General features: G+C 35.0%; 1 protein-coding gene across 1 annotated transcript in view; it reads right to left on the reverse strand.

Annotated features, from left to right (window-relative positions):
• Positions 1-292: 292 nt before the first annotated feature.
• Positions 293-26,035, reverse strand: part of LOC141428991 (uncharacterized) — a 41,132-nt gene continuing 15,389 nt past the window's right edge. The window contains exons 3-7 of the mRNA XM_074089114.1: positions 20,576-20,740; positions 6,407-6,484; positions 5,347-5,484; positions 3,835-3,931; positions 293-3,745 (exon numbers count right to left, since the gene is read on the reverse strand). Coding sequence (XP_073945215.1) covers positions 3,592-3,745; positions 3,835-3,931; positions 5,347-5,484; positions 6,407-6,484; positions 20,576-20,740 — 632 coding nt within the window. The 3' untranslated portion in view covers positions 293-3,591. The remainder of the gene's footprint in view (positions 3,746-3,834; positions 3,932-5,346; positions 5,485-6,406; positions 6,485-20,575; positions 20,741-26,035) is intronic.

Genomic DNA, 26,035 nt, shown 5'->3' on the forward strand with positions numbered 1-26,035 from the left:
TTTGAACTCCACCCTAAAGTGTGACGATTTACTAAAATAAATGTACCACTTAAAATGCATTCATAAACAAGGTCAACGTTTGACATATTATTGCTGTTTAGAAATCTTTACCAGCTTTTTATTTGTCTTTAGAATTCCTAGCTACCTCTATTATTATTCGATGTCAATAAACTTTTATTATTAAAGTGCTCTTTATATTTGTACAGGTTTAGTATTACAAATTGTAAACCATCTCTATAAAGTTTACCATATTGTTGGGGTATTCTTAGCTAAAATAAGTAAAACAAAAGTCTTAGCGGTTTCAAAATATTTCATTAAAAATAAATATAAAACAGGAAGAGCTTAAAATATAGCAGTACACACGATAATGCAAAATACTTAATCAAACAAACCTTAACACTGTAGGATACATTCTATACTTATTTTGTGAATAAATTATTTGATTATTTTTCATTTCGTGCGACCTTTCACATATAGATCATCATGTCAGCCGAAAGACGTCCACTGCTGGACATAGGCCTCCCCCAAAGGCTCTCCACTCAGACCGGTCTTCACATATAGATGATATTTTATAATGTTTATCAAAAGATAAACTCAAAACGATCGAGTTTGCCTTATGATTACGACAGTCGAATTGGTAGCAAGCAAATACACTACTTATTCTTGTAGTTTGTAAACTATAAGTATGATCTACTCTTAAAATGTAGTTTGGTCAAAGGATCAAAGTTAGCTCTTAATTACTTTAAATATTTAATCATTTCCTTTTCAGAATTTCGTTACCTTCGATTGGACTTTCTGTGTTATAATAGTACATTGTGTCTTAAGGGCGGTAAATAAGGAATTAAGGACGAGAGTCTATTAGAAGCCCGAAGTCGAAGAAGGCTTTAATGAGTCGATGTTCGTAAGTACCAGTACCGCCCGTGCGACATACAATCTTTTTCATCACATTTGCGAGTAAAATTGTATATTTGGAAAAGAAAAACTAATATTTTTACAAAAATTGCCGATACCACTGACTGCGCTCTTGGCAGCGCCAGCTCTGCGCGCTGCTGCACGCCATGCAGTAACAAACTCATTTACCGACCTTGGGATTCATGACAAGAAAATTAGTACGGGCAACGACTCATTTACCGACCACGGGTTTGATGACAAACCCATTAAGGGTTTTATTTGGGGGGTTGCAACCAAGGTAGCCTGCATGTTACGACACTGTTTACGAGCAAGTGTGATGAAAACGTTTACTTTCTATAATTTTAATAACAATACTTTTAATAATCTTATTCGTCCACGCCAAAGATTGCGCGTGTTGCCACTTCAAAACAAAAACCATGATGAAATAACCAGATAAAAATTGAGTTTTTTTTTTAAATATCTCTATACTATCAGAAAAAACAGATGTTCTTTTTCGGGTCAATCACTTCGACGAGTTAATTCCTTCATGGCCCATCTTCTAACCATGTACCTAGTAATATACATAACATAAGAAACATTTTTCTAAACAACTGCACTTATCACTGTTGTCTCTTGAGTAACGGGACAAGTAACAACACTTAAAATTCGATTAACCCAATTGTAACATTGACATGAGGCAATTTGGAACGCATTTCTTAGCTTCAGAGTTTCACAAATGCGTACAACGTTACATTTACAGTGACAACGATTTGCCAACCCATCGTTCTTATTTTGCAGTCATGTCAGCAATAAATCTAAAAAAACTATTATTTCAATAGTTGAGTTTGAACACTTTGTTACTAAAATACAATTAGGTATTTGGTATTCGAAGTACAAGTTTGAAACAAATGTGTCTTCATCTTGATCTGACGTTCATTCTATAGCAAGATAATGACAATGACTAAGTACTCGTAATGTTCCCTTTTTAAAAATATTTTGACTAGAAGTACCTATTATAAATTTCTATATTATCTAAGCCACTTTAAATGCAATTTATAGCGATAACATTAGCTATAAAAAAGCTTTTACGACTTAATACAGCTCATTATTTTTATAGGGGAGCTACATAAAGATACGTTTACTAAGACCACTTTAAGTTAGCGTATCGTAAATAGACATTCAATTTTATTAAATTTACAACACATTAGCTTTGTGTATTTCATACTGTAAAAAGAAAGTAAGTTCCAGACTAATTTGGGAATAATGTAATTATTTATATTTAGTACGGGTGTTATCCTCAAAGTCCAAAGATTATACTAAACGTCGTCTACATAATATGCCATGCATGTTCGATATAATCGCTGAAGTTGCCATAATGATTGAAAATGCGTAGTTTTAATACGTTACAAGTATTTATTACTCACACAATTTAGTACTGACATTAAATAACAGCGCATTTTTCAATGAAGAAAAGTAATTATAATTTATTGAACAACAGTAGCCAGACATAGCAGATTATTCATACTTATAAATAGCCAATAGCCACAAAGTATAACAACATAATGATTGCGTTCATTGAATGATATATTATAGTAAAACAGATGTACAATTCCACAGTTTTATAATACATTACAAAATATTAGTGCCTTGTCATAAAAAAATAGTCTATAAGTTCTAGTAAAAAAAGGTGTCAAAAACAAAGGTTATTGAAATATTCTTTCGCTGTGATGGCAAGAACCTTTAGCCAAGTCAGAAGTTTTGAGTAGTTCTAAAGTTCTTACAATTGATTCGTCGAATTGAAGTGAAAATAAATTTTACATACCTACGCATTTTGGCGTGAAATGTCTTAAGCTACTAATAAAACAGTGTCGCAGTAAACATACCGTTAGTTTGTCGGTCGCGGAGTTACAAGAAATTATGAAAAACCGTTAAAGATGTGGACTAGTTTATCTTCAGCATGCAAACAACACATTTTCAGGTATTGTTTAAGTACCAATATAAAAATATTTTAAAATCAGCATAACGCATGCAAGGTAAATAATTATCTTGATCTTGTGTAAATTGTACATTTAAAATCAAGAAATATTGGCTTTTCCAGTTTAATATAAAAACTACTTCAACTAGCCAGATTTCTATAGAGAATTTTTTCAAAGTAACGAAGAGTTTAACCAAGGTAACATTTTTACTTTGATACTGCTCGAATATTGTGCTCCGCCAGCTTCGTGAAACATACGAGGCGAACATTATTCATTTATTCAATCCTAAAAAAAAATGTAGAAATTGTTAATGGTGCTTCAATTACAGTTGGGCATTAAATAAAATTTGAGCGTAAATTTTCCACAAACATGTGGATTTAGAAAAAAAGTAACAGTGTCAAGTGGACAACTTTAACAACACAAATTAAACTCCCGAGAATTTATTAACTCCTACGCAAAATTCCGCTGGCGGAGTGTCAATTTCTGATTACATTTTTAAAGTCGCATGGCGGAACATTCAAGAAGGGCTAACGCCCTTTAGATTGGCATGGTTGTCTGCTTCAGTAAAAACTCCAACCAAAGGCAAGCGGACTTAGGTTTAGCATATAAGACATGGAAGACTTTTCAACATTGCTACAGCTATTGGTCTTTTGAGCACAGTTAAGTAAAGAATTGATGAGCTTTCCCAGCAACAAGTGTTGCTGAATGTGAAGTCACTGTTGCGTCATCGCCCGATTATCGTCGGTTCATCGGCCATCGCAAGCTCATCCGTGGCTGCTTTGTCACCTTTCCTCTTGCGCGAGTACCAGAGGAAAGACGCAGCTGCGCCAAAGTTCACCAGGACCACGAAGACCGCCAGGTAGAAGCTGATGTGAAAACTGTTAAGAAAACAGTATGCAAATGAGTAAAGCAAGTCTAAATTTTTAAATCAATCGATCCCGACTTTTAAGTTTAAGCAAAGACTTACTAGTAGTAGGCTTTGACCGGAAAGACGGCTGGGACACTTTTCTTCAAGTCTTCTACCGTCGTGTTCATCACTTGCACCACGACGAATGTACAGGAAGCTAACAAAAAAATGAGATCTTATTAATGCTACTTAAAAAAAGAAAGTTTGTGAAGTGATTTACATGAGACTTGGCGTACTATCATACAAAGATCCGTGATGCAATTTCTGTTTTTTTTTTGGCAGAATAAACAGAGATAGCAATTTATGTGTCACATAAAATTTCCGTAAAAATACGGTGCGGAGTGGTCATAGAACTATTTCTAGTTCACGCACTAGTGCTGCGCGTCCACTGCATCGGAATCAGCCGTACGAAGCGGACGAGTTTGTTGCTCTGTATAGATTTCTATGGTACTGCGTGCACTGGATAGGCATTTCTGCACCATAGAAATCTATAGAAGCAACTAATCCGTCCGCTCGGTAGGGTGCGTTCGCTCCGGTTCCGATGCAGTGAACGCGCAGCTTAGATTCGGTTTCCGTCATCCGATTTCGCCACATAAATAGTTCTACCACTACTTCGGACCGTATTTTCACGGATCCGGATAATTGTAGTGCGAAACCACTCTAAAGCACATTGCAATGCGCCGCAGTATCTACTTCAATGATAGAGCCAAGCTCTGTTTATACATTGTCATGAGCGTGTCCAATTTTTTTTTAATTGTCTAGAACAATAATGATAATAACGGATACGGATAAATACTTCAGTTACATATAAAAATATACATATTAGGTCTAATACACAAAATAGTTGGGTAGTATATGGACAGACATTGGTAGAAGCGCCTGCTCCTGACGGGATTCGAACCAGGAACCTCTAGTTTGATAGTAAAGATGAGTAACCACTAGGCTATCCGGTTATTGTACGTAATACTTCTTTATCAACATTATCATCATATCAGCCGTAGGACGTCCGCTGTTGGACATTGGCCTCCCCCATAGACCCCCAGTTGCTTCGGTTGGAAGCGGCCTGCATCTAACGTGAACCCGCGGCTTTAACCAGGTCATCCGTTCATCTCGTTGGTGGAAGTCTTACGCTGCGCTTGCCGATCCACGGTCTCCGTTCGAGAACTTTTCGGTTCGAAGATACAAACTGAGACATGGATGCAGAGAAAAACCAGAAAAAGAGACCAGCACTGGGAATCGAACCCAGGTCTTCAGCAATCCGTGCTGCGTGCTATAACTCCTACACCATTGCTGGACAGGAATCTAGACACTAATTTTTCCTAAGCATAGGTTGCTTATTTCTACTATGCTACTTAAGCAGCAGCACTAGCGACATCTATGTTTAGTCGACAGACGTCACACACTTTCGGAACTAACCGGACGGAGTTGAAATAAAAAATACAAAAAGACTCATAAAAAAACCAATCATAACTTTTCGGTTCCAACGGCTATCTGTTCTCCGTGCTATATGGCCTGCCCATTGCCACATCAACGGGCTAATTCAATTGGCTATGTGGGTGAAGTAATACTTACTGCTTATAAAATGTATGCCAGCAGCAAGACGCTTGAACATGTACCGAGGATTCCTGAAAGTATACAATGAGAAGCCGCATCCCATAGCCATGACGAACAAACCAATGATGCCGAACGACGTCATTGTTCGCACCAAATCTGTGAATACAATTAAGTAATTAAAACTAGAGGTCGATTCACAAGAGCTGGCTTGAATGAATTGAATAAATGAATGACATTAGCCCACGTGTGCATCTCAAAATGATTAAATACAAGTGTATGCAATAAATTATAATCGTGTAGTAAGAAGCATTATGTACTTGTTTACAAAATATTAGGAGGCCCCTGTACAAGAACTACTATCAGTGACAGAGTGACATTACTTTCGTTCAATTCATTGATGCCAGCTTTTGTGAATCGACACAAATATCATATCTTTTCCTTTTCCCGATGATCCACCCTAAGACCCTTAGTTTTCAGTGGTGTGACATTTTAGATGCTCACTTCTCACTCAAAAACAACTAATATTATAAACTAGCTATTGCCCTCGACTTTGTTGAACAATAATTTACTTATCTTATCGCTGACCGGCGGGAATTATATCGAATAGATTATAAACAATCGAATATCGTATATTCTTCTCAGGATCTCCAATTATCTCCATCCCAAATTTCATTTCATTCGGTTCATTCACGCAAAACCGCCTCAACACATCTGAAATACTTTTTTTATTCTTGAAAGTTACCTAATTCCAGCGGATTATTATTATTATCATACGATAGCCGTAAACGAGCAGGCGGATCACCTAATGGAAAGCAATCACCGCCGCCTAATGATGGATATCCATAACATGATGCATTGCCGGCCCTTAGAGAAAGGAGTAGTCTCGTTTTTTGAAAATCTTTGAGTACCGGTCCGGAAATACTGACGCTGCACGAAACATTCACCGTGCGTTGCGAAAAAATCCGCAAGAAACGTACTATAGTAGACTGCCAGTATTGAGGTGCTTAGTGATTCTTCATAAAAAACATCATAAGAAAAAATACCAAATTATAAAGACTTTTATTTATGTAATACGTACTTGCTATTTCAACATTGTAAGCAGGATCTCGATGCGCTTTTTGGTCTGCTACAGGTGTAGCCAGGTAGTTTGTGCAAACTGAAAGAAAAACAAAATTAAATACCAAGTTTTCGGTTATCAAAATAAGAATTAAACGTTTCGTTCACTTCCAGTTTAATCAGAACTGTTCAGTTATTAATGATACCCGAAACAAACGCGTAAATAATAAATATAATATAAGGTAAACGTCCGAGTGTTCGGCACGCTCATGCCCAATAGTCGACACCTAATGTTATCTCTGTTGTTAATGACATAAGATTAAAGATGCCGACTATTGGGACATCTGTAAGCACTCGTACGACGTGTACCTTATCTTGTGTGCCTTGACTTTTCAAGTTTTCATAACAGACTTTGACAACATTTCGCGGGAACTGTTCACAAAAGAGGTCTACGTTAATCAGAAAAAGTGCTGGTTTTTCTTAGTAAAAGACTTTGAATTAATTCAACAATTCCAGTGATTAGGTACTCTTCCATACACACAAACACGCAAACAAACAATCAAGGTATCCATAGTAAAGATATAATATAGATTAAGTAAAAGATCAGTCACATCTCAAATTAGGTAAGTAGATACTTGTGATCGTTCTAGAAATCAACACGCCGGCGTGAATCCAAATGTATTTTTAAAGCCACGTTTCCATGTTTTATTAGGTGGTTGTTAGAAAATTCAAATTTATACCCTTTGCCTTTGAACGTCAAGCTTTTATCCCGTTACCCCGATGGGATCGGAAACAAAAGTTCGTTTACCCAGGACCTTTTGTGAGCCCACTAGCGCTGATACGTTAAAAAACTTTTTAGTCGGGTTCTGTCATTGTGCGTGAGAATTCCTTGCACGTAACGTCGATGTATAAACGGCAGAAACTGCCAAAAAATGTTGGCAAAACTTGTGAAAATAAAAATGCTCGCCAAGAAAATTATAGCAAAACTTCGGGCGCTAACTTTGTTGTTAAAATACCTTGTCGACGTTTTTCAGAAGGCCTCTTTGTGAATATCAAAAGTAGTGTGCAATTCTAACTTCCAACACGTAAACTATACGACCTAAGAAGGAACACAGATGATTTATAATATTTTATGTGATAGATAAAGTTCAAGTATGGTAACCAGACACATAAATACAATTACATACAATAGTCTAGATTTTCTTTTACGACATGACAAATTGTGAACGTACACTTAGCTATAATTGGAAAACGATAAAATTATGACAAGCATAGCGTCAACTACGGACCATTGAATTAACTAATACAACGATAATTACACCAAACTAAACCTACAAGTAAAAAAAAAAGTGGTTTAGTTACTTAATTTTGTATATTATTAAAAATTATGTCTCAGTGTGTCTACTGGGTTTTGCCGTTGTACGGTAAAAAAATCTAGAAAACGAAGTATGAGAGAAAATGGTGGATGAACGATGACAACGCGAATCTCAAGAAATAAATAAGTAAGTTTTTGTTAAAATTTAATTTTTAATATAACCCTTTTTTTGCTGACTGTACTTTTTGTAACTGTATTTGTATTGTCATACTACATTTCCGTACCAAATTTCGAGTTGATGCCATTTACCGCTGAGGAGTTCCATCCTGCAGAGACGATCCTGGCTGGACCACCAAGATTTCACTACCAGATTATTGTATTGTCACCAGATTTACATTAGTATGCCAAATTTCAAGTCAATCCGACCACTAGAAGTGGGTCAAATTCAACTTGCAAGATTTGCCCCGCACATATACATACATAGATACATACATTGGGTGTGTGGGTACACTACTTACATAAATGCGGAGTTTTAAAAATCGATATTTTGAAATTCAGAAAAATAAACTTCGTGTTTTTAAGTAATCGGAATTATATGTCTTAGGAATTGTGAAAATCGGAGTTTTGAAAATCGGAATTAGCAAATTCGGAATAAAATATTTTGGAGTGTTTGGGTGTTCCCGGGTGTATAATATTTGTCATGAGAACGATTTTCGAATTTTCATTTCTCATAACACAAATATCAGGATTTAAATCCATCGAAATATTGATAACGTATAAAAACAATATATGTATAAACAAATTGCCGAATTTCTCAAATAATATTATTCAATTAACATAATTGTCTTATGCGCATAAGATAATATATGTATGTATGTATATGTATAAACAAATTGCCGAATTTCTCAAATCATATTATTCAATTAACATAATTGTCTTATGCGCATAAGACAATTATGTTAATTGAATAATATGATTTGAGAAATTCGGCAATTTGTTTATACATATATTGTTTTTATACGTTATCAATATTTCGATGGATTTAAATCCTGATATTTGTGTTATGAGAAATGAAAATTCGAAAATCGTTCTCATGACAAATATTATACACCCGGGAACACCCAAACACTCCAAAATATTTTATTCCGAATTTGCTAATTCCGATTTTCAAAACTCCGATTTTCACAATTCCTAAGACATATAATTCCGATTACTAGTAATTAATAGTCATGCAGCATAATCAATCAAAGTTCATTATAAATAATTTCTTTTGCATTTGGCATGCATGATGTTATACCGTCTCGTCATTATTGTAAATGTTGTAATAGATTTTAATAATTATATGATTACCCGAATATTCAAAATGAAATTATTGAATGTAATCATTATAGCAATTGTTGTTATGACTAATGAATATTTTATTATTTAATGCTTGTGCTCGGTAATAATATGAAATCCGTTTTTATGCTAAATGAATGTTATGATTCTTAAACGTAGTAAAACGAAATTATGCTAAAAGTTTGTATGACGATTGAACGACACCCACATACATTTAAACATTATACATTGCAAGTTAAATAAAAGCTTTTAAATATTGAATTATTTTGACAAACATAAATCAATGTTTATGTTTTTATTCTCACAGTTCAGCACAGTCGACTTATAATCGGATGACAGCCATATTAGGTCGATTTTAATCAACTACATAAGCCCCGCTGTTAGTTTTATTGCACGTAATCAGTGGATAGTAAAAGTTCAGTATTTTATTGCCCCATTAATGGAATAAGAGCACAGATTGGCCCAAATTGATTTTATCCGTGTACAACCGCAAGTAAAATTTATTTAGTACGGAACATTTTTTGTATACGTACTTGTTGCTGTGGTCAATTTTTTTCAAAACTTTTCTTATGAGTACAAATGTTCATCTGACAGTTTCGAATGGACAACAATTTGCCAAATCAGCCGAGTCATTCACAGATTTTATAATATTATTCTTGTACCCCATTTCACGAAGCTACAAGTTACAATTTACAAGCGGTAATTACCAATGCATACTGTTAAACAAAGGCTACCGCTTGTAAATTGTAACTTGTAGCTTCGTGTAATAGGGCACTGGTCTATAAACAGCTCGTGGCAATCATGCCACATTTAAGTTCTCTTTGCTGGAAAACAAAGTGTAAATGCACCTCATTCTAGTGCAACATACGTCACGATATTACAGCGCTTACAAATTTTAGCTGTAACTCAGTAATCATGAAGAACTACCAAAATCTCGTAAAGCTTACAAAAAGTCTGAACGTAAATATATTACAGTCGCCTTCTTCAATATATTGCAACTAAAAATGATTTCTCGTAACACCTACAGGACGGCAGTCGTTTAGCCATCTTACATGCAACTACACAACTCATAATCCTACTAATATTATAAATGTGGAAGTTTGTGAGTGAGTGAGTGAGTGAGTATGTTTGTTACTTCTTCACGCTGAAACGGCTGGACGGATTTGGATGAAATTTAGCAAAAAGTTAGTTTATAACCTGGATTACAACATAGAATATTTTTATCCCGATATTTCCACGGGATAGGGATAAAATATTGAAATAACAACCGCTGGGCTTAGAGTCATGAAATTTGTGATGTAGATAGCTGGACATCGGGAATAACACATACTTAGACTACTTTTTATCCCGATATTCCCACGGGATAAGGATAAAATCTCGAAATAACAACCGCTTCGTTCAGAGTCATGAACAGGGGTCGGACAAAAAGTGCAGATGACGTAAAAATGACGTAATCTTGCATACAAAATGATGTTTTTATTAAAACTTCCGTGTGACATGTAGTAACAAAGTAGCATTAATGAAGTAACAAAATAATCGTAAATAAATCAATGGAATTCAGTGAATAAAATAAATTTCAAATCGTTTAATAAAGAGGTTGATAAATGATAAGTCATAATTGTTTGTGAAAATCAAAAATCCTATTTAAAATCATCTTATAAGTGGTTTGACGTCATCGGCACTTTTTGTCCGACCCCTGGTCATGAAATTTGGCATGGTTGTTATAACATAACGTCAATGAAAACCACAATGTAATTTTAGGGAACTCCCACGAGAATTTAATAAAATCCCGGAATTTCAATTCAACTGCTGTATCTCTGATTTACGCGTGGGAAGCCGCGGGTAAATGCTAGTCATATCATAATACAACTGACGAGTGTCTTAGCCCGTTCGTATCAGACTTAACGCTGACAGCTAACAGCCATCCCATCACCGCGGCTGGCCACACCGATCTTCGCGATGTTGCGGACGCGAACAGAGCCGCATTGTTTATTTGTTTACATCACGTAATGCCTCGTAGATAACTGTAGATTCAGGGCGCCGGCTTGAAAGAACTAATGCGGTATTTTTGTCGGTGACTATAAATCTCATTGTGTGGGCCGGCCGCGCCGGACAGAATGTTTACATTTCGTGAAAATTTAGCTGATTTTTACTCGGCTCGGATACTAAACCGCTTCGTTTCTGTGTACTGGCGTGCACGTGGTAACCCTATATAGTAATCAGTTTATAAATACGCACGATTTCAATTCAAAATAGACAATGTTATAAATAGATAAGTAGTTATTTGTAAACGGCGCGTCGTTCAATCAATTTTCAATTCCAATACTTAACCGAGCTTAATATGAGCAAATAATTAAAACATAGATCATACTCTTCAAACTGAGCAACATTAGTTCAGCGACTTTTAAAAATAATTAGTTTTTTTTTTTTAATTTTGATTACATTTTTAAGTTTATTCGAAGCAGCAATGTAAAGCGAAATGCTTGATCTTTGTAGCATGACAGGCGACGTCATTTTGTGTTCTGGGATGGCGTACATTGAGAGCAGTATTTAATTTGTATGAAAATAGGAAAATTCAAAGACCCCATTATTTTAAAAAGTCGCTGAACTAATGCTGTTCAGTTTGACGAGTCCAATCTATGTTTTAATTTTTTGCTCGTATTACAGGTCACACCCGGTATGTCCCACTGCAGGGCATAGAAATCCTCTCAAAATGAGAAGGCGTGGGCCGTAATTTCCCACTGGGCCCAGAGCGGATTGTAAACTCCACACAGATCATTGATTTTTTTCGAACATGAGTATGGTTTCAAGATGTATCATTCTCTCATGGCAAATTTAAAATCTCATTTCATGCAACTCAGAAAAAAACAAAAATTACCCGAAGTAGGTGTCATAAAAGCAAAAAAGACCGACTAGCAAGATAGTCACCAGTGAAGATACTCACCAACAAGTGACGGAAAAGGAAAACTAGAGAAAAACATTATTGCTTAAACTTAAGCTTCCGATGGACTTGATGATGGTAATGATGATGATGACCTAAGGTAGGGTAAGATAACTTGCTCAACGATTCATCTCATTTGACGAGGTTACGCTGCTATCCTCAGGGCACAATGCCACACTAACTACACTACCCACTACACTACACTACATTCTAACTACAGCACTAACTAAGATTAACTACAGGTAATTACTAATTACTTTTCCTTGTTTGTTTAAGTACCTAAATGCGCCAAGAGCTGGAAGCTTAAAAAAAACTAAGATTAAGTTGTCAATTTAAGACTTGATATCAGTTATGACTGTGATGTATTCATAAAAAGTACTTAACTGTTTTTATGAATAAATTATAGTAATTTTGTCTAAGGCACCCTAAAAATGAATCGCCGAAATGTATGTACCCGATGTAAGCTCATAACTTGCGAACGACGGCACCGAATTGGATAATTATTTTTTGGTTGAGTTCGTTATTGTCAGGACCAGGTTGTGCTAAATCAAATAAATGAATAAAGTATGGCCGGGGGCGAAGCTTCGGGCATCAGCTAGTAACTAATAAGAATGATCAGAAATCAATTTTCTATGTCTGTCTGTCTTTGCGATTAACTAATCTAAAAGCACCCCTCTCCTGACTGCGCATATTAATTTTGCTTATGAGCAGGGCTCTGTTAACACCGGATATTCATAGATATCTACAAATTTGTACTAAGCCCTCGGAGCGAGAGCAAGACTCGCAGTTGGTTGTTTAAAGCTAACAACGTAACTAGTGTGTCGCAAGTGGGTCGATGTATGCAGGGCGCTCCCTGCGGGACGCCAAAACAACACCGCTGTTGTGGTGTGACTGGCACTCCAAACCCTTTGGCTCTTTCAATAACAATGAATGATAATGCCTTTTTCTTGTTACTTAATGTATAAATGACCTATTTCCACGGGTGCAGCATTATGTGGTTACATAATATATAAGAAATACGAATAACTTCAGATTCTACCTCAAACCTAATTTAATACAATGTTTACAGAGCAGAGCTTGCAAGTGAAAACAGAAAAATATACCTATATTAAAAAATCTCAACAACATATTTTTGAGACAGTAAAATATATCTTAATTAATATAATAATAACCCTTTGGGCAGTCGGGTAAAAATCATTCATAATCATTTTCTAAAGAATAGAAAACCAAACATCCGGCGCCTATAATCCTTTCCAAATAGCTTGGGTAGGTACGGTGACACATGTCATTAAGCAATTAAAGGATTGTGACAATGTAAATTCGAATCGATTTTTTGCGATTTTCGATTAAATAATGCTAAGGGTGTGTAATCGATTTATTAGTGATAGTTTATATTTTTAACTAGTTTTTAGGTTTTGTTTTTGCTTGTCTATCAGGATCTCACAAACCATGCGGTCTTTTTTGGCACTATATCAAAACTAATAACGGTAAAAAAAATACAAAAACCGTAATAACAAAATTGAATAACAAATTAACAGTTCAAAACATCAAACAATACGAAACACTCAAAACAAAGACTCATTCAAGGCCCTTCGCTCTCGTACTTATTGACAGATGACGCGAGTCAAACGATTTGACAAGATTGTGAAATCGATTCGGTCGATAAGCAAAGTTAAGCTCTATTTTAATTGAGTTCCGTTTTACGCGATGAAAGTTGACGACATTAAAATTTATCTTATCTTATTAGTTTTATAACAAAATAATATATTTAAGTAGTGATTTGTGTTTATTATTACGAAATATTTAAAGCTGCATGGAGATATTTTTTTGTTCTTTCGAGATTCAAGTATATTTAAAAAAAAATACTGGCCTGAAAAATTCATGGCGTGGAATGGAAAAAAGCACATGTCACCGTACCCAAGCTATCCGAAAAGTATTATAACATAAGTATCTTCTAGTCTGTCAACGATTGCAAAAATCACTTTTTAACTTTTGCAAATCTGATGGCCATGCAAAAAAATCGAAAAAAGTAATACGAAAATTTAACAAATCAAAGAAAACCAAAACAATTCAAACAAAAAGTCATTAGTTTATTACGAAAAAGAACAAACGGTGACATTTCGACGAACTGTAAAAAGTAAAGAAGTTAAGAGTTCCGTTTTACGCAAATTGACGTGTTAAGTAATTTTTGGAAATATTTAAAGCTGATGGAGATACATTCAAGTGAGCAATGAAGCCAAGCTATCCGAAAGTATATAACATAAGTATTTTGGGATTAAAAATCACTTTTAACAAGCAATCTTTTGCAAAAGGTGATGAGCCATGCAAAAAAATAAAAAAAGTAATACGAAACATTTAACCAAATCAAAGAAAACAAAAAAAAGTATTGGTGCTATTTTACACACTTTGAAATCATTAGCTTCTTATCTTTAGTACTTTAATCTCAAAATACGAACTTAAGATACCTACAAACGGTGACATTTACGACGAACTGTAAAAAGTAAAGTTTCACAAGTTAGCCGTGTTAGTTCCGTTTTATGCAACGAACAATAAAATATTTGCCGCACTGGATGTAGATCATAATAATGTCATTGTCGATATGTAAGCTAAACTGAGCCTTGCTTGAAGCACACACGATACTGCATTAATATGTATGGGAAAACAACCAGATCTCTCATTGCATTTTGTATATCACGCATTACATTTCCGTTTTACTTAAATTAAATTAAAATTGAAAAAATGTCTACCCTTTTAATGTGTGTCACAATTTGCAACGCAAAAAGTTCCTGCATAAAAAGTAATTAAAATTTCAAATATTTATTTAATTAGGTCAGCGATTAGCTTGCTTATTTTATATTACTGACCATTGCTGGAGGTTGTTGTTTATTTGATAACATACACCTACTACTACCATTCAAAAGCATTATACTGTGTTTGCCAATGTTACAAATTTTAATGGTTCTGCTCAGTTTTATCATCCTAAAAACAATATTCAATATATCTCTTATCCTACTACAAAATGTTTTTTTTTCCTAAAATGTGGTACATAAAGTTGGCAATTAAGTTGTACACGTTTCACACATTTAACCAGAAAGTGGCAAGCAAGATTTTAATGTCAGTAAATTCTAAAGGCTAAGAGGCTAAAACTGCTTATTAAGATGTAAAATACAATGTCATAATTATAAATAAACAAATCGATTAATAAATAAATAATTCACATGTCATTACTACAATCATCATTTAAATTTAAAATAATCAAAACATTCGTCAACCGAGTTAAAACATTCCTTTATTAACCATTTTTAAGTCTACTTTTGAATAAATTCAGAGGTAAATTATTCATATCATCTAGTAAGCTATTATACATTTTAATTGACATGCTATTAAATTCCGACCATACAATTTCGTCTTCTGAACAGTCATGACAAGTGTATTTGGGTATCGTGTATTGAACTTACAAGTGTCTTTTTTCGCTTAAAAAATTGAGTAGTGTAATTTAACAAATAAACAAACCTCATATAATATATACAGACATGGCACTGTAAGCAATTTTAATTCTCTATTCACTATACAGTGGCCTGCATGAGGTAGAGGTATCGAGGTCGCAATTCACTAATGGGTGTGCTAATTACGAAATAAAGACAAACGGGCTGTTTCATCACCTATTGATTAATTTTACTTGACGAATAATTATGATGCCGTGTCAGTCTATTCGAATAAAACAAACAGAGATGGCATCACATTTATCCGTCAAATAAATTTAATCAATGGATGGTTAAACCGGGGGTAAATCTATCCTGCCAACATGATCAGTCTCATTGATTTTTTGTGAAAGTGAGATAAATGTTTTTTTTACTCCTGCATAAAAATGTATCAAACATTTCCTTCCATCATTAAAAAAAAAATTGAATGTGTTTACTTAATCCTGCAATAGCGACTGAATTGATTTAGATTCAAATTGGTATGGAAATAATTTAAGTCCCGGGAAGGACGTAGTATGATAGTTTTTTTATCCTAGAAAATTGCATAATTAAGGAATAGCGATAAGCGAATTCTTTGCGAAAGAAGTTGCAGGAAATACTCAGTTAATAAAACAAAATGAGGTATACCTAGTAGCAAATTCATTATGATTTGCATCGCATACATTTTTAAAATTCTCTCCGTTCAAGATATTTGCATATACTTACCTACTCTGTTTATAAGAAATATAATAAATATAAATATAATTTCGTATAATAATACGTGCAATACAATTTCTATATGTAAAAAATCGGCTAAGAGCGTGTTGTACACGCCCAAAATAGGGTTCAGCCATTACGAAAAAAAAAGTAATATTTTTCTAAGGATTTCGTATTTTATACGGAATCTTCTATAGTTTAGGTATATTTTATACCTTAGGCTGCTATTTACTCTTAAACTACTAATAATTCTCAAGCAAGCTTAGCCGTTATAGTTTTCTTTGAAAGTTTGATATACTTACTACCATCATCCTGATTTTCTAAAAATTTTCCATCCACCGGTTTAGATTTAAGAGGGGGGGGGACGCTCGATTTTAATGAAAATTTGCACTTTAAAGTTGACTATTTCACAAAAATATCAATAGCAAACCCCTAATGGTTTTAAAAGACCTATCCAACGATACCCCACACTATAGGGTTGGATGAGAAAAAAAAAATCACCTCTACTTTACGTCTATGGGAGGTACGGGAGGTTTACATATATATATCCGTGCAAAATGACAGCTTTGCATTGATAGTCCCTGAGCAAAGCCGCGGACGGACAGACAGACAGACAGACAGACATGGCGAAACTATAAGGGTTCCGTTTTTGCCATTTTGGCTCCGGAGCCGTAAAAATATGAAAGAAAGAAGTAAAAAATGAAGAATTTAACAAAAATGTTAAGTACAAACTGGCAAAATTTGACACTGCGAGCGAATATGTTTGTCAGGGAATACAATGGTCATTAGAGAATAGAATAGAAGATTTGCATAGAATAAATAGTTACATTACTGTCATTAGATGGTCCTTTCCCCGGAGTATTTTGATCGCTCTACAAATGAGATACTTAGTCAAAATTAATTATTAACCTCTTCACCGCCGCAACACAAACGAAGTGACGTGCTCTGCTGAAGGATTAATTTGGAGTTGAATGTTGGTCATGAATAGATGACCGTGGCGTGTGAGGCACTCCATTGGATGTCACGACTAGATGACTGGGGCGGTGAAGAGGTTAAGATTTTGTAACTATTGACGTGACATTGGGAAAAGTGTTTCACAGCAAAAACTGTTCATTGATACTCGTAAGGTAAGTATGGATTTTTACTACAAAATGAAATAGAGCTACCATCAGGCACCATTTATGAACTCTATAAACAAATTGCGTTATCGAGGTAGACACTTGACCCTACTGCATAGCGCATAAAGTAAACCGGTTCCTAATTTACAAGTCAGTTGCTAAATGTTTAATGATTTCTTTTAAACGTAGCAAAAATAGATTTGATAACAAAGTAAGCCAGCGGGCGTTAATGGACACGCCAAATGAGCTAAAACAGAAGGCGCTGGTGGGAAAAATAAACCAAAGTGCTTTACGTTCCACACCGTGGAACATGTTGTCTTAGAGGAAAACAAGCTCAAATTAGTTCTGACTATGTATCCAACTAAATAGACTATTTTAAGAATTACACAATAAAAATCAATATATATTTTTACTGACATACTTAATTTACTATTTTACTCATACTTAGATCATGTTCAAAGCTAAAATATTTAACTTTAAATGATTGTAAACGCCTTAGCATTTTCGGTTGTCGTTTAAGTTCTTTTTTTCTTGTTTTTCTTATAAATTGGGTCTGTGTGATATGTATTTATGTCGAACGGATCGGGTATTTTTGCTTCACAAAAAAAGATGTACATATAAATGTGTCCTACAGACTTAATTATCTCGCACGTGTGGCAGCGGAAGAGCAAGGCAAAAGGTTGTATTCATACGTAATGAACTAATAACAAAAAATGGGTAGGTTACAGTCGAGGTTTGTCTTCGAAACCGTTTGTGGTCTATATTTAATGTATGTGCATTATTTATTACGTATACATAGGTAAGTGATCCGTTTATTTCAATATACATGTAATAGTTTAGTGGCTAAACTATATTTATTTCGTAAGATTAATTTTACTTCAATGCGGGCTGTTATACTAAACTTTCCGTAATTTGAACATTCAACTAACGTTCCCGCTCATTGCCGTAAAGTTCGGGTAGCAAAAATATTAGAATAGTTTATGCTAGTAGCGAATTTACGCGTATAATTTGAATAAACCGTAATAGGAGGAATTAGTTGAAATGGGTAACTTCTCTTAGACGATATATTTGTCACACGTACATTATTGTATAATAATAATATGACTTATGCTTTCGTGAGACATAATGTGAATAAAATTACAAAAATCAAACGATTATAAGTCAGAAATTTAATGGTCCGACTACATAGTTTAAAACTAAGTATTCAGAAGATTTTTTTCATAGGTGCGAGCGTTCACAGTCACAGAGATTGAAACAGTAGGACCAATCGCAAAATCAATGAAAATAGAACAAGATTTAATAAAGTCGTAATACTTAAAATTATGATTACAATTGTGATCTTGTGTAGTTGCCTATCTACCAAATTGGCATTCCTGAAACAGTTAATTTTGTGACAATTGAAATTAGTAAAATTATTTACTTTATGGTTATCTCTAAATATTTTAAATATGGTGAAATTAGAAACGGTTAATAATTATAATGGAAATACTTTTACAAACAAAGGGTGAATTTTGGGTTACCGTTATAAATTTAATTGAAAAATATAATGTTATGATACGGTAGGTACATAATACGGCTCTATTACACACACACACACACACACAAACATCACGCCTGTATTCCTAAATGGGGTAGGCAGAGCACACGAAACGTTACCGCTTCGAAGACACTTTTAGCAATTTTAGGTTTTAAGTTTGATAGACACGGTACAATAGTGCTCTATTAATCTTGTTTTTTTCCGCAATTAGATTATTTTGCGATGACCTTCCCGGTCCGAGCATGTACTTAATGTTATTGTATTTCATAATGAAATATATTAAAAAAAGCTTGAATATCCGAGCATTTGGTACCTAATTGAAAATTTTGCAATGTTACGACGAATTTTTTTTATCATTTTAAATGATTTTATCACATGAGTATTAGTAACTCAGTAAAAGTACAGTCGGTCTTACATACTTTTTTCTATGTTGTTAGTATGTGGAAGTGGTTGTTTGCGATGAAGCACCCACTATACTTAAAATGCAACTTTTCTTTCCAGAATTTCATGATATCTACCCAAACCGTCGATATGAGGACTCCAGCTTGCAAGACGGAAAATCTTGTGTATGCCCGTCAAATGATATTATCGGGTACCTACCCTATCGTTTAACGTCGTTTAAGATTGTAATCTACCGGCGTCGACGTCATTTTACCCTTATCGCGATCTATTCACACGTTTACGTTGTCAAAGTTCCAAAGAACAAAGAAGAAGATTTTATTGAAGACTAGGAGACGCAGTACCATAAAAGATTTTATCTCAGAAAGGTCATTGGTTTGGCCCCTTGTCGATAGTATAAACTTGCACAAATTACCTGTCTGTGTTATTTACTAATTTACAAAGATCTTATTCCGAATGAGCGAAAAAGTACATTATTTATTTTACAATAAACAGAAAGTAACTGCTATTTTATGATTACGTCCGATTGCTAAGGACTTATATACATTTCTCGTAGTTCGAGTAAGAAAGAGTAGCTTTACCGTTTTTAGGACTCCGTAGCCAGAATGGCAAAAACGGAACCCTTATAGTTTCGCCATGTCTGTCTGTCTGTCCGTCCGTCCGCGGCTTTGCTCAGGGACTATCAATGCTAGAAAGCTGTAATTTTGCATTGATTTATATGTTAAGTATGCCGACAAAATCGTACTATAAAAAACTAAACAAAAATTTTTTTAAGGATACCTCCCATAGACGTAAAGTGGGGGTGATTTTTTTTTCTCATCCAACCCTATAGTATGGGGTATCGTTGGACAGGTCTTTTAAAACCATCAGGGGTTTGCTACGACGATTTTTCGATTCATTGTTTTTTTTTACGAAATAGTCAACTTTAAAGTGCAAATTTTCATTAAAATCGAGCGTCTCCCCCCCCCCCTCTTAAATCTAAACCGGTGGGTGGAAAAATTTGAAAAAAATCAGGATGGTAGTAAGTATATCAAACTTTTAAGGAAAACTATAACGGCTAAGTTTGCTTGAGAATCATTAGTAGTTTTACTCTTAAATAGCAGCCTAATACATAATAAAATACTAAATCCTTATAAAAATATTACTTATTTTTTTCGTAATGGCTACGGAACCCTATTTTGGGCGTGTCCGGCACGCTCTTGGCCGGTTTTAAAGATAGCTCCTACATCAGAATAAAAACAATACGACTAATTGTAATATTAATTTGAAAGTGGAAATAACCTTTGATATTTTAAGGCGTAAAATTGTCATTGAAGCTTGACGTAAAGGAATTTCATAGTCGAAGGTATATCTAGTAATACTTACGTGTGTAGCATTGTCCAGTGCTTTCTCTGAAAGTGCACGTTTCAGCAGACACAGTCCCATTCGGCCAAGGCGTACTCGCCGTGGCATTAGGATCAAACTCATTCCGGCATATCTCCCAAACTCCCGAATCACTCGACATGAAGTACGTAGTATTGATGAGGATACCTGAAAACAATTGTTGATGGTAAATGACTCTGGGTTGGCAGTTGGCCAGGCAACTGACATATAAGTAGACACAAACTAATCTACCTAGTCAGAAATATAAATTTCCGCACCGGTCAATTTGAAGCATGTTTCAAAAATTAGCGCCAGTGTTACATTGAGAATGTGAAATATGAACTATTACAATTTATTATGATGATTCTGACCATTACAAATTGTGATAAACTATGTCAACGTCAAATAAATACATTTAGAATGTTAGTTGTAAAATATTAACATGCGTATACGTTATTGTAATTTTGTATCAAGCGGAAGAAAATAGGAGACGTGTATATGTACTTATTTTATGATATCTTTGTTTGTTCACTTATTTAAAAAAAAAATAACAAAAAATGGAACTTAAAAATCCGATGGTTGCCCTCGATTTCTCTAAGATCCCATCATCAGATCCTGACTTGGTGTCAGTGGGATAACCTCGGAAGTATGTCCTTTAGAAGTAAAAAAGAATTTTGAAATTCGGTCCACAATTGGCGGAGTTATCGCGTAACAAACATACAAAATCATATCAATATGCCTTAAATCCTATGCGTTAAATCCATGGTGAAGTAGCAAATTACCTATTTTGTGACGATAATTACTAAATAATAATAATAATGCATATATTTACCATAGTTTAATTAGTTCTTTACTTTCACATTGCAAAAGTAGACATGACTAATTAAATTCCCCTCCTTTTATTATTTATTTTTCAGTGGGTCGGATATCAATAAAAGCTATGAAATACAACTATTAAAAAAAACCAATACGAGTAAATAATATTCAATAATATACAAATAAAACACCATCAGGCAGGCAGCATTTGCAGGTGGTAGGACCTTGTGCAAGGTCCGCCCGGATTGCTACCACCATCTTGCTCGCTAATCCTGCCGTGAAGCAGCAGTGCAGTGTTTCGGCGTGGAGAGTAAGACAGCCGGTGAAATTACTGGCACGTGAGGCCATCTTAGGCCTCTAGGTTGGCAACGCGTCTGCAATACCCCTGGTGTTTCAGATGTTTATGGGCGGTGGTGATGTCTTACCATCAGGAGACCCACTTGCTCGTTTGCCATCCAGTCGTATGAAAAAATATATATATACTAGCTTTTGCCCGCGACTTCGTCCGCATGGAATAGTAACTTTGGAAAGTGTTTAATTTATTTAGGGTACCTATTCTGCCAATAATAGCACATAGAAACCTCTACGGTTTACTGAAAATAAGCTATTTTAATACATTGCTTTATATCTAAACAATTTTTTTTTTGTTCTTCCATTCTTTCTAAAACATAAATATCTTGCGGGTAGCAATATTTTAGCAATACGACGTGTATTCTACCCTGCCAACACTAAAGGACTAATTCTTCATAGTGAACTCTTGACATCTTACGTCCTTTATTGTAAGTTAGGAGGGTAGGATTATAATTAAGACGTCATTCTTACTAAGCATAGCTACACATTTTTCCGATAAGTATACTTATAGTAAATTTGTTTGGAATTCCTTAAGAACTTTCATCCCCATATTTTCAAGTATGAAAAATGTCGAAATGTGAAAAGAGCCGGAACAAATGTTTTTTAGGGTTCCGTACCTCAAAAGGAAAAAAATGGAACCCTTAGACCCTTTATCCCGTAAACGCGCGGAGTATGTATCGAGTTGAAATTAAAACCCTAAACTCAGGTCAATAGTCCCGGAAGCTGTGAAAAAATCGAACTTCTAAGTTTACGCAATCAAAACCTACAGTCATTAATAGAAAAAGGTTTAGGGTACTTCCGGCTGTCCTAGAAACTTGGAATTTTATATAAAGGTAGCTCTATTAGCAATTTTTTTTCCTAACACTGGATATTCATTCATAAATACCTACGTACGGAACCCTTGATGCGCGAGTCTGAGTCGAATTTAACCAGTTTTTTTGTCCTTATCGAATACCTAAACACCAAGATTCATCGATTTATCTGTGATAATGACGACGTTCCATATAAATTTTCATCCCCTCGCAGGTAAAATTTTCAAAAATGCTTGAACAAATATCTATTTTATTTTTTATAAGTGCCCAAATGCAAAGTTTTATAAAGTACAATCGATTTATATTCGACAATTACGACCCTCATATAAACTTTCATCCCCTATTTCACCCCCACACAGGAAAAATTTAAAAAAAACGCGCGAAAAAATGTCTATTTATCTCTTAAATCACGTGCCGAAATGGCAAGTTTAATAAAGACTCATCGATTTATCTTCGATAATGACGACCTTCCATATGAACTTTCATCCCTATTTCATCCCCGCATAGGTCGAATTTCAAAAAAGCTCTTACAAATACCGACTTATTTTTTATTAAGTTCCTAAATGACAAGTTTCATGGTTTTATCTTCGACAGCGACGAACTTCCACCATATAAACTTTCATCGCCTATTTCAACCCCTTAAAGCCTCTCTTTCGCAATAAAAGACAGCCTATGTTCTTTCCCAATGTCTATTCTATCTCTGTACCAAATTTCATCCAAATCGGTTCAGCGGTTTTGGCGTGAAAGCGTAACAGACAGACAGACAGACAGACAGAGTTACTTTCGCATTTATAATATTTATTATATAAATTAATATAAATATATATATATATATATATATATATATAATATATATAATATATATATATATGGAATATATGGAATATGGATATGGATATATGGATAATATGGATTATTCTAATGCCAAATTTATGTTTGTTAGACGTGCGGTGTAGTTATAATTATTCATTATTATCATATAGCACTGTATCGCGATGGCTTGTGTATTTGTCGGCGGCCGATCGTAAAATCCGCCAGATCACGAAATTCCTAGGCATATCGTGAAACGCCGCCATTTCATGATATGCCTAAACGTTGGCCAGGCATATCACGATGTGCCTGAGAAATAATACGGCAGATCGATAAGAGCAACGCATTCGTCGATATTCCTAGCTCTATACCGATTTTACGTAAAATAGTTTCTGTTTTGGCCACTGGTGGCGCTGCGTATGCAATAGCGGCCGTGACCAGCTGACCGGTCGTGTTTGTTTAGCGCGTGAAAAATGTCGGCGTCGCAACAAAATGATCCTTAAACCGAAACTAGTGATTGAATTCAAAATAGAAGTGCAAAAGAAGCTTTTGAACATCAGCTCCGTTCTTTTTATGTGAATCAAACGGATTCTGTGCACAATATGAAAAAACCATGGACGTCTGCCCGTATTTTAGAGGTTAGTATTTTGTTGATAAATAAAGTATTCACTAGTTGTTATTTATTTATATAGAAAAAATTAGGCGAAGCGAGGAGTGGTTAGTACTAATTGTGATCACGACGCACGAGCCGAGCGAGCGAAGCGAGCGTGCCGCGGCAGCGGCCGGCGAAGTGCCAGAACCGATATGGCGGCGTTTCATGATATGCCTAGGAATTTCATGATCTGCCTAAACTGGCCAAATCATGAAATGGCGGCGCTTCATGATATGCCTAGGAATTTCGTGATCTGGCGGATTTTACGATCGGCCGCCGACATATTGACTCTATCACACATTAAATGTATTAACCGATACTGTTCTGACGCGCCATGACACAACACAACAAACAATTAAGTGTGTAGTTGGCTTAAGTCACATTTGTTGTGAGGCAGAATTCCAGGCTCGCGCACTAGCAATATCCCCCGAACACTCGTGGAAAATGCCCGATTCGGCGTTTACTATGCTAAATACTATTGCGATATCTCAGAAATCTAAACACAATAAGCATATTGCTGCATACGTAAGGCGCACACAAATAGACCGACGGCCAGCGACCCCAATGCCACACGTACATAATTAAAAATAAACCAACCGGGCACATGTTTCTCGTTACGCGGTAACGCCGGTGTCGACGTGTCAACGCAGCTTATTGGACATCATTATATTCGTATTGTTCCTTCCTCATTGAGATTTGCTATATAAAATAGAGTGGATTTGGATTTATCTTATTAGATTTCATCTTTTTGTCACATGCACATTATTGTGGTGGTAGGTTTCATTGCGCGTTCTTTAGTGTTCATCATCCCAGCCTATATACGTCCCACTGCTGGGCACAGGCCTCCTCTCAGAACAAGAGGGCTTTAGTGTTATTTGCTTCTTATTTTTGTATGTAATAGAAAATATAATATTAAACATAATTACCAGACTTGTTTTAGTTTGTATAACATGATCTGATCTCTGGGCTATGTACGTCTCACTGCTAGACCTGTGTTCACAGTACATGTTGGGCTGGTGACCAAAAGTGACAGGTGAGCCTCACCTCAGAACGTCAGTTTATATGTACACCTATACCGTGCTATTTTTAACTTCCATTAACTTTAAAAGACGTTTGATTACTTATCTTCGAATGTCCGAAGCTGTCCTCCCTGTATGAAGTTAACTCCTCCTCCTGTTAACTTTCAATCTTTCTTTCGTTTTATACATAATATTCTCCTTTTATTATTCATTATGTATGACTTTATTACCTCTAATGATATGAAATTCTAGTTTGAATTACAGTAATTGTTCTTTCTCTTTGGCGTGTTATGACGCAATTCCCGCAGCCAGCGTTCGGGCGAAAAGGTTTAATTGGTGTCCTGCAGAAACAACCGCAAACCTAACTAACTAACGTAATGAAATTGGCCGTCATTTAGAGGAATAATAATAAATAGGTAATAAAACTAACTAATAAAAAAACTAACTAATTTGGCTCAGGGACCCAAAGAGGGTCTTGGCGGATCTATGACGTCTCCAAGTCGACGACTGGCAAGAGGCTGCGCACGATCGGGACAGATGGCGTGCTCTCGTTTCGGAGGCCAAATAGGTAATAATAGTCATTTTAATTACTCACTTTATATTCAACAGTCTTAATGATGTTAAATTTCCTAAGACACTAGTGGCCTGGCCAACTCTTACTGTTTTAAAGATGCTCTAGAATTACGATACGATAATTAATTATATACCTACGGAAAAACTGTATAAAATATTCTTAGTTACAGATGCTTTTTTAAAGTCAGCCATTATAGTATTTTTGATTCATGAATACATCTTTTGCAACAGAAGGTTATAAAAGTAAACTCTCTTCATGCCTCTTTTATGTGGCACGTCAATGTTACTAATTAAGTTTGTGAATTTTACAAATGACTGTGAACTTATATTTTTTAATTATAAATAATCATTCAGATTAAAATATTAACTACCAGTTAATTTCTACTAAAATAAACGGAATCATCAGTCAAATTTAACAGAAACCAAGAGT

The sequence above is a fragment of the Choristoneura fumiferana genome, chromosome 6, assembly GCF_025370935.1.
Source record: "Choristoneura fumiferana chromosome 6, NRCan_CFum_1, whole genome shotgun sequence".
Classification (NCBI taxonomy): domain Eukaryota; kingdom Metazoa; phylum Arthropoda; class Insecta; order Lepidoptera; family Tortricidae; genus Choristoneura; species Choristoneura fumiferana.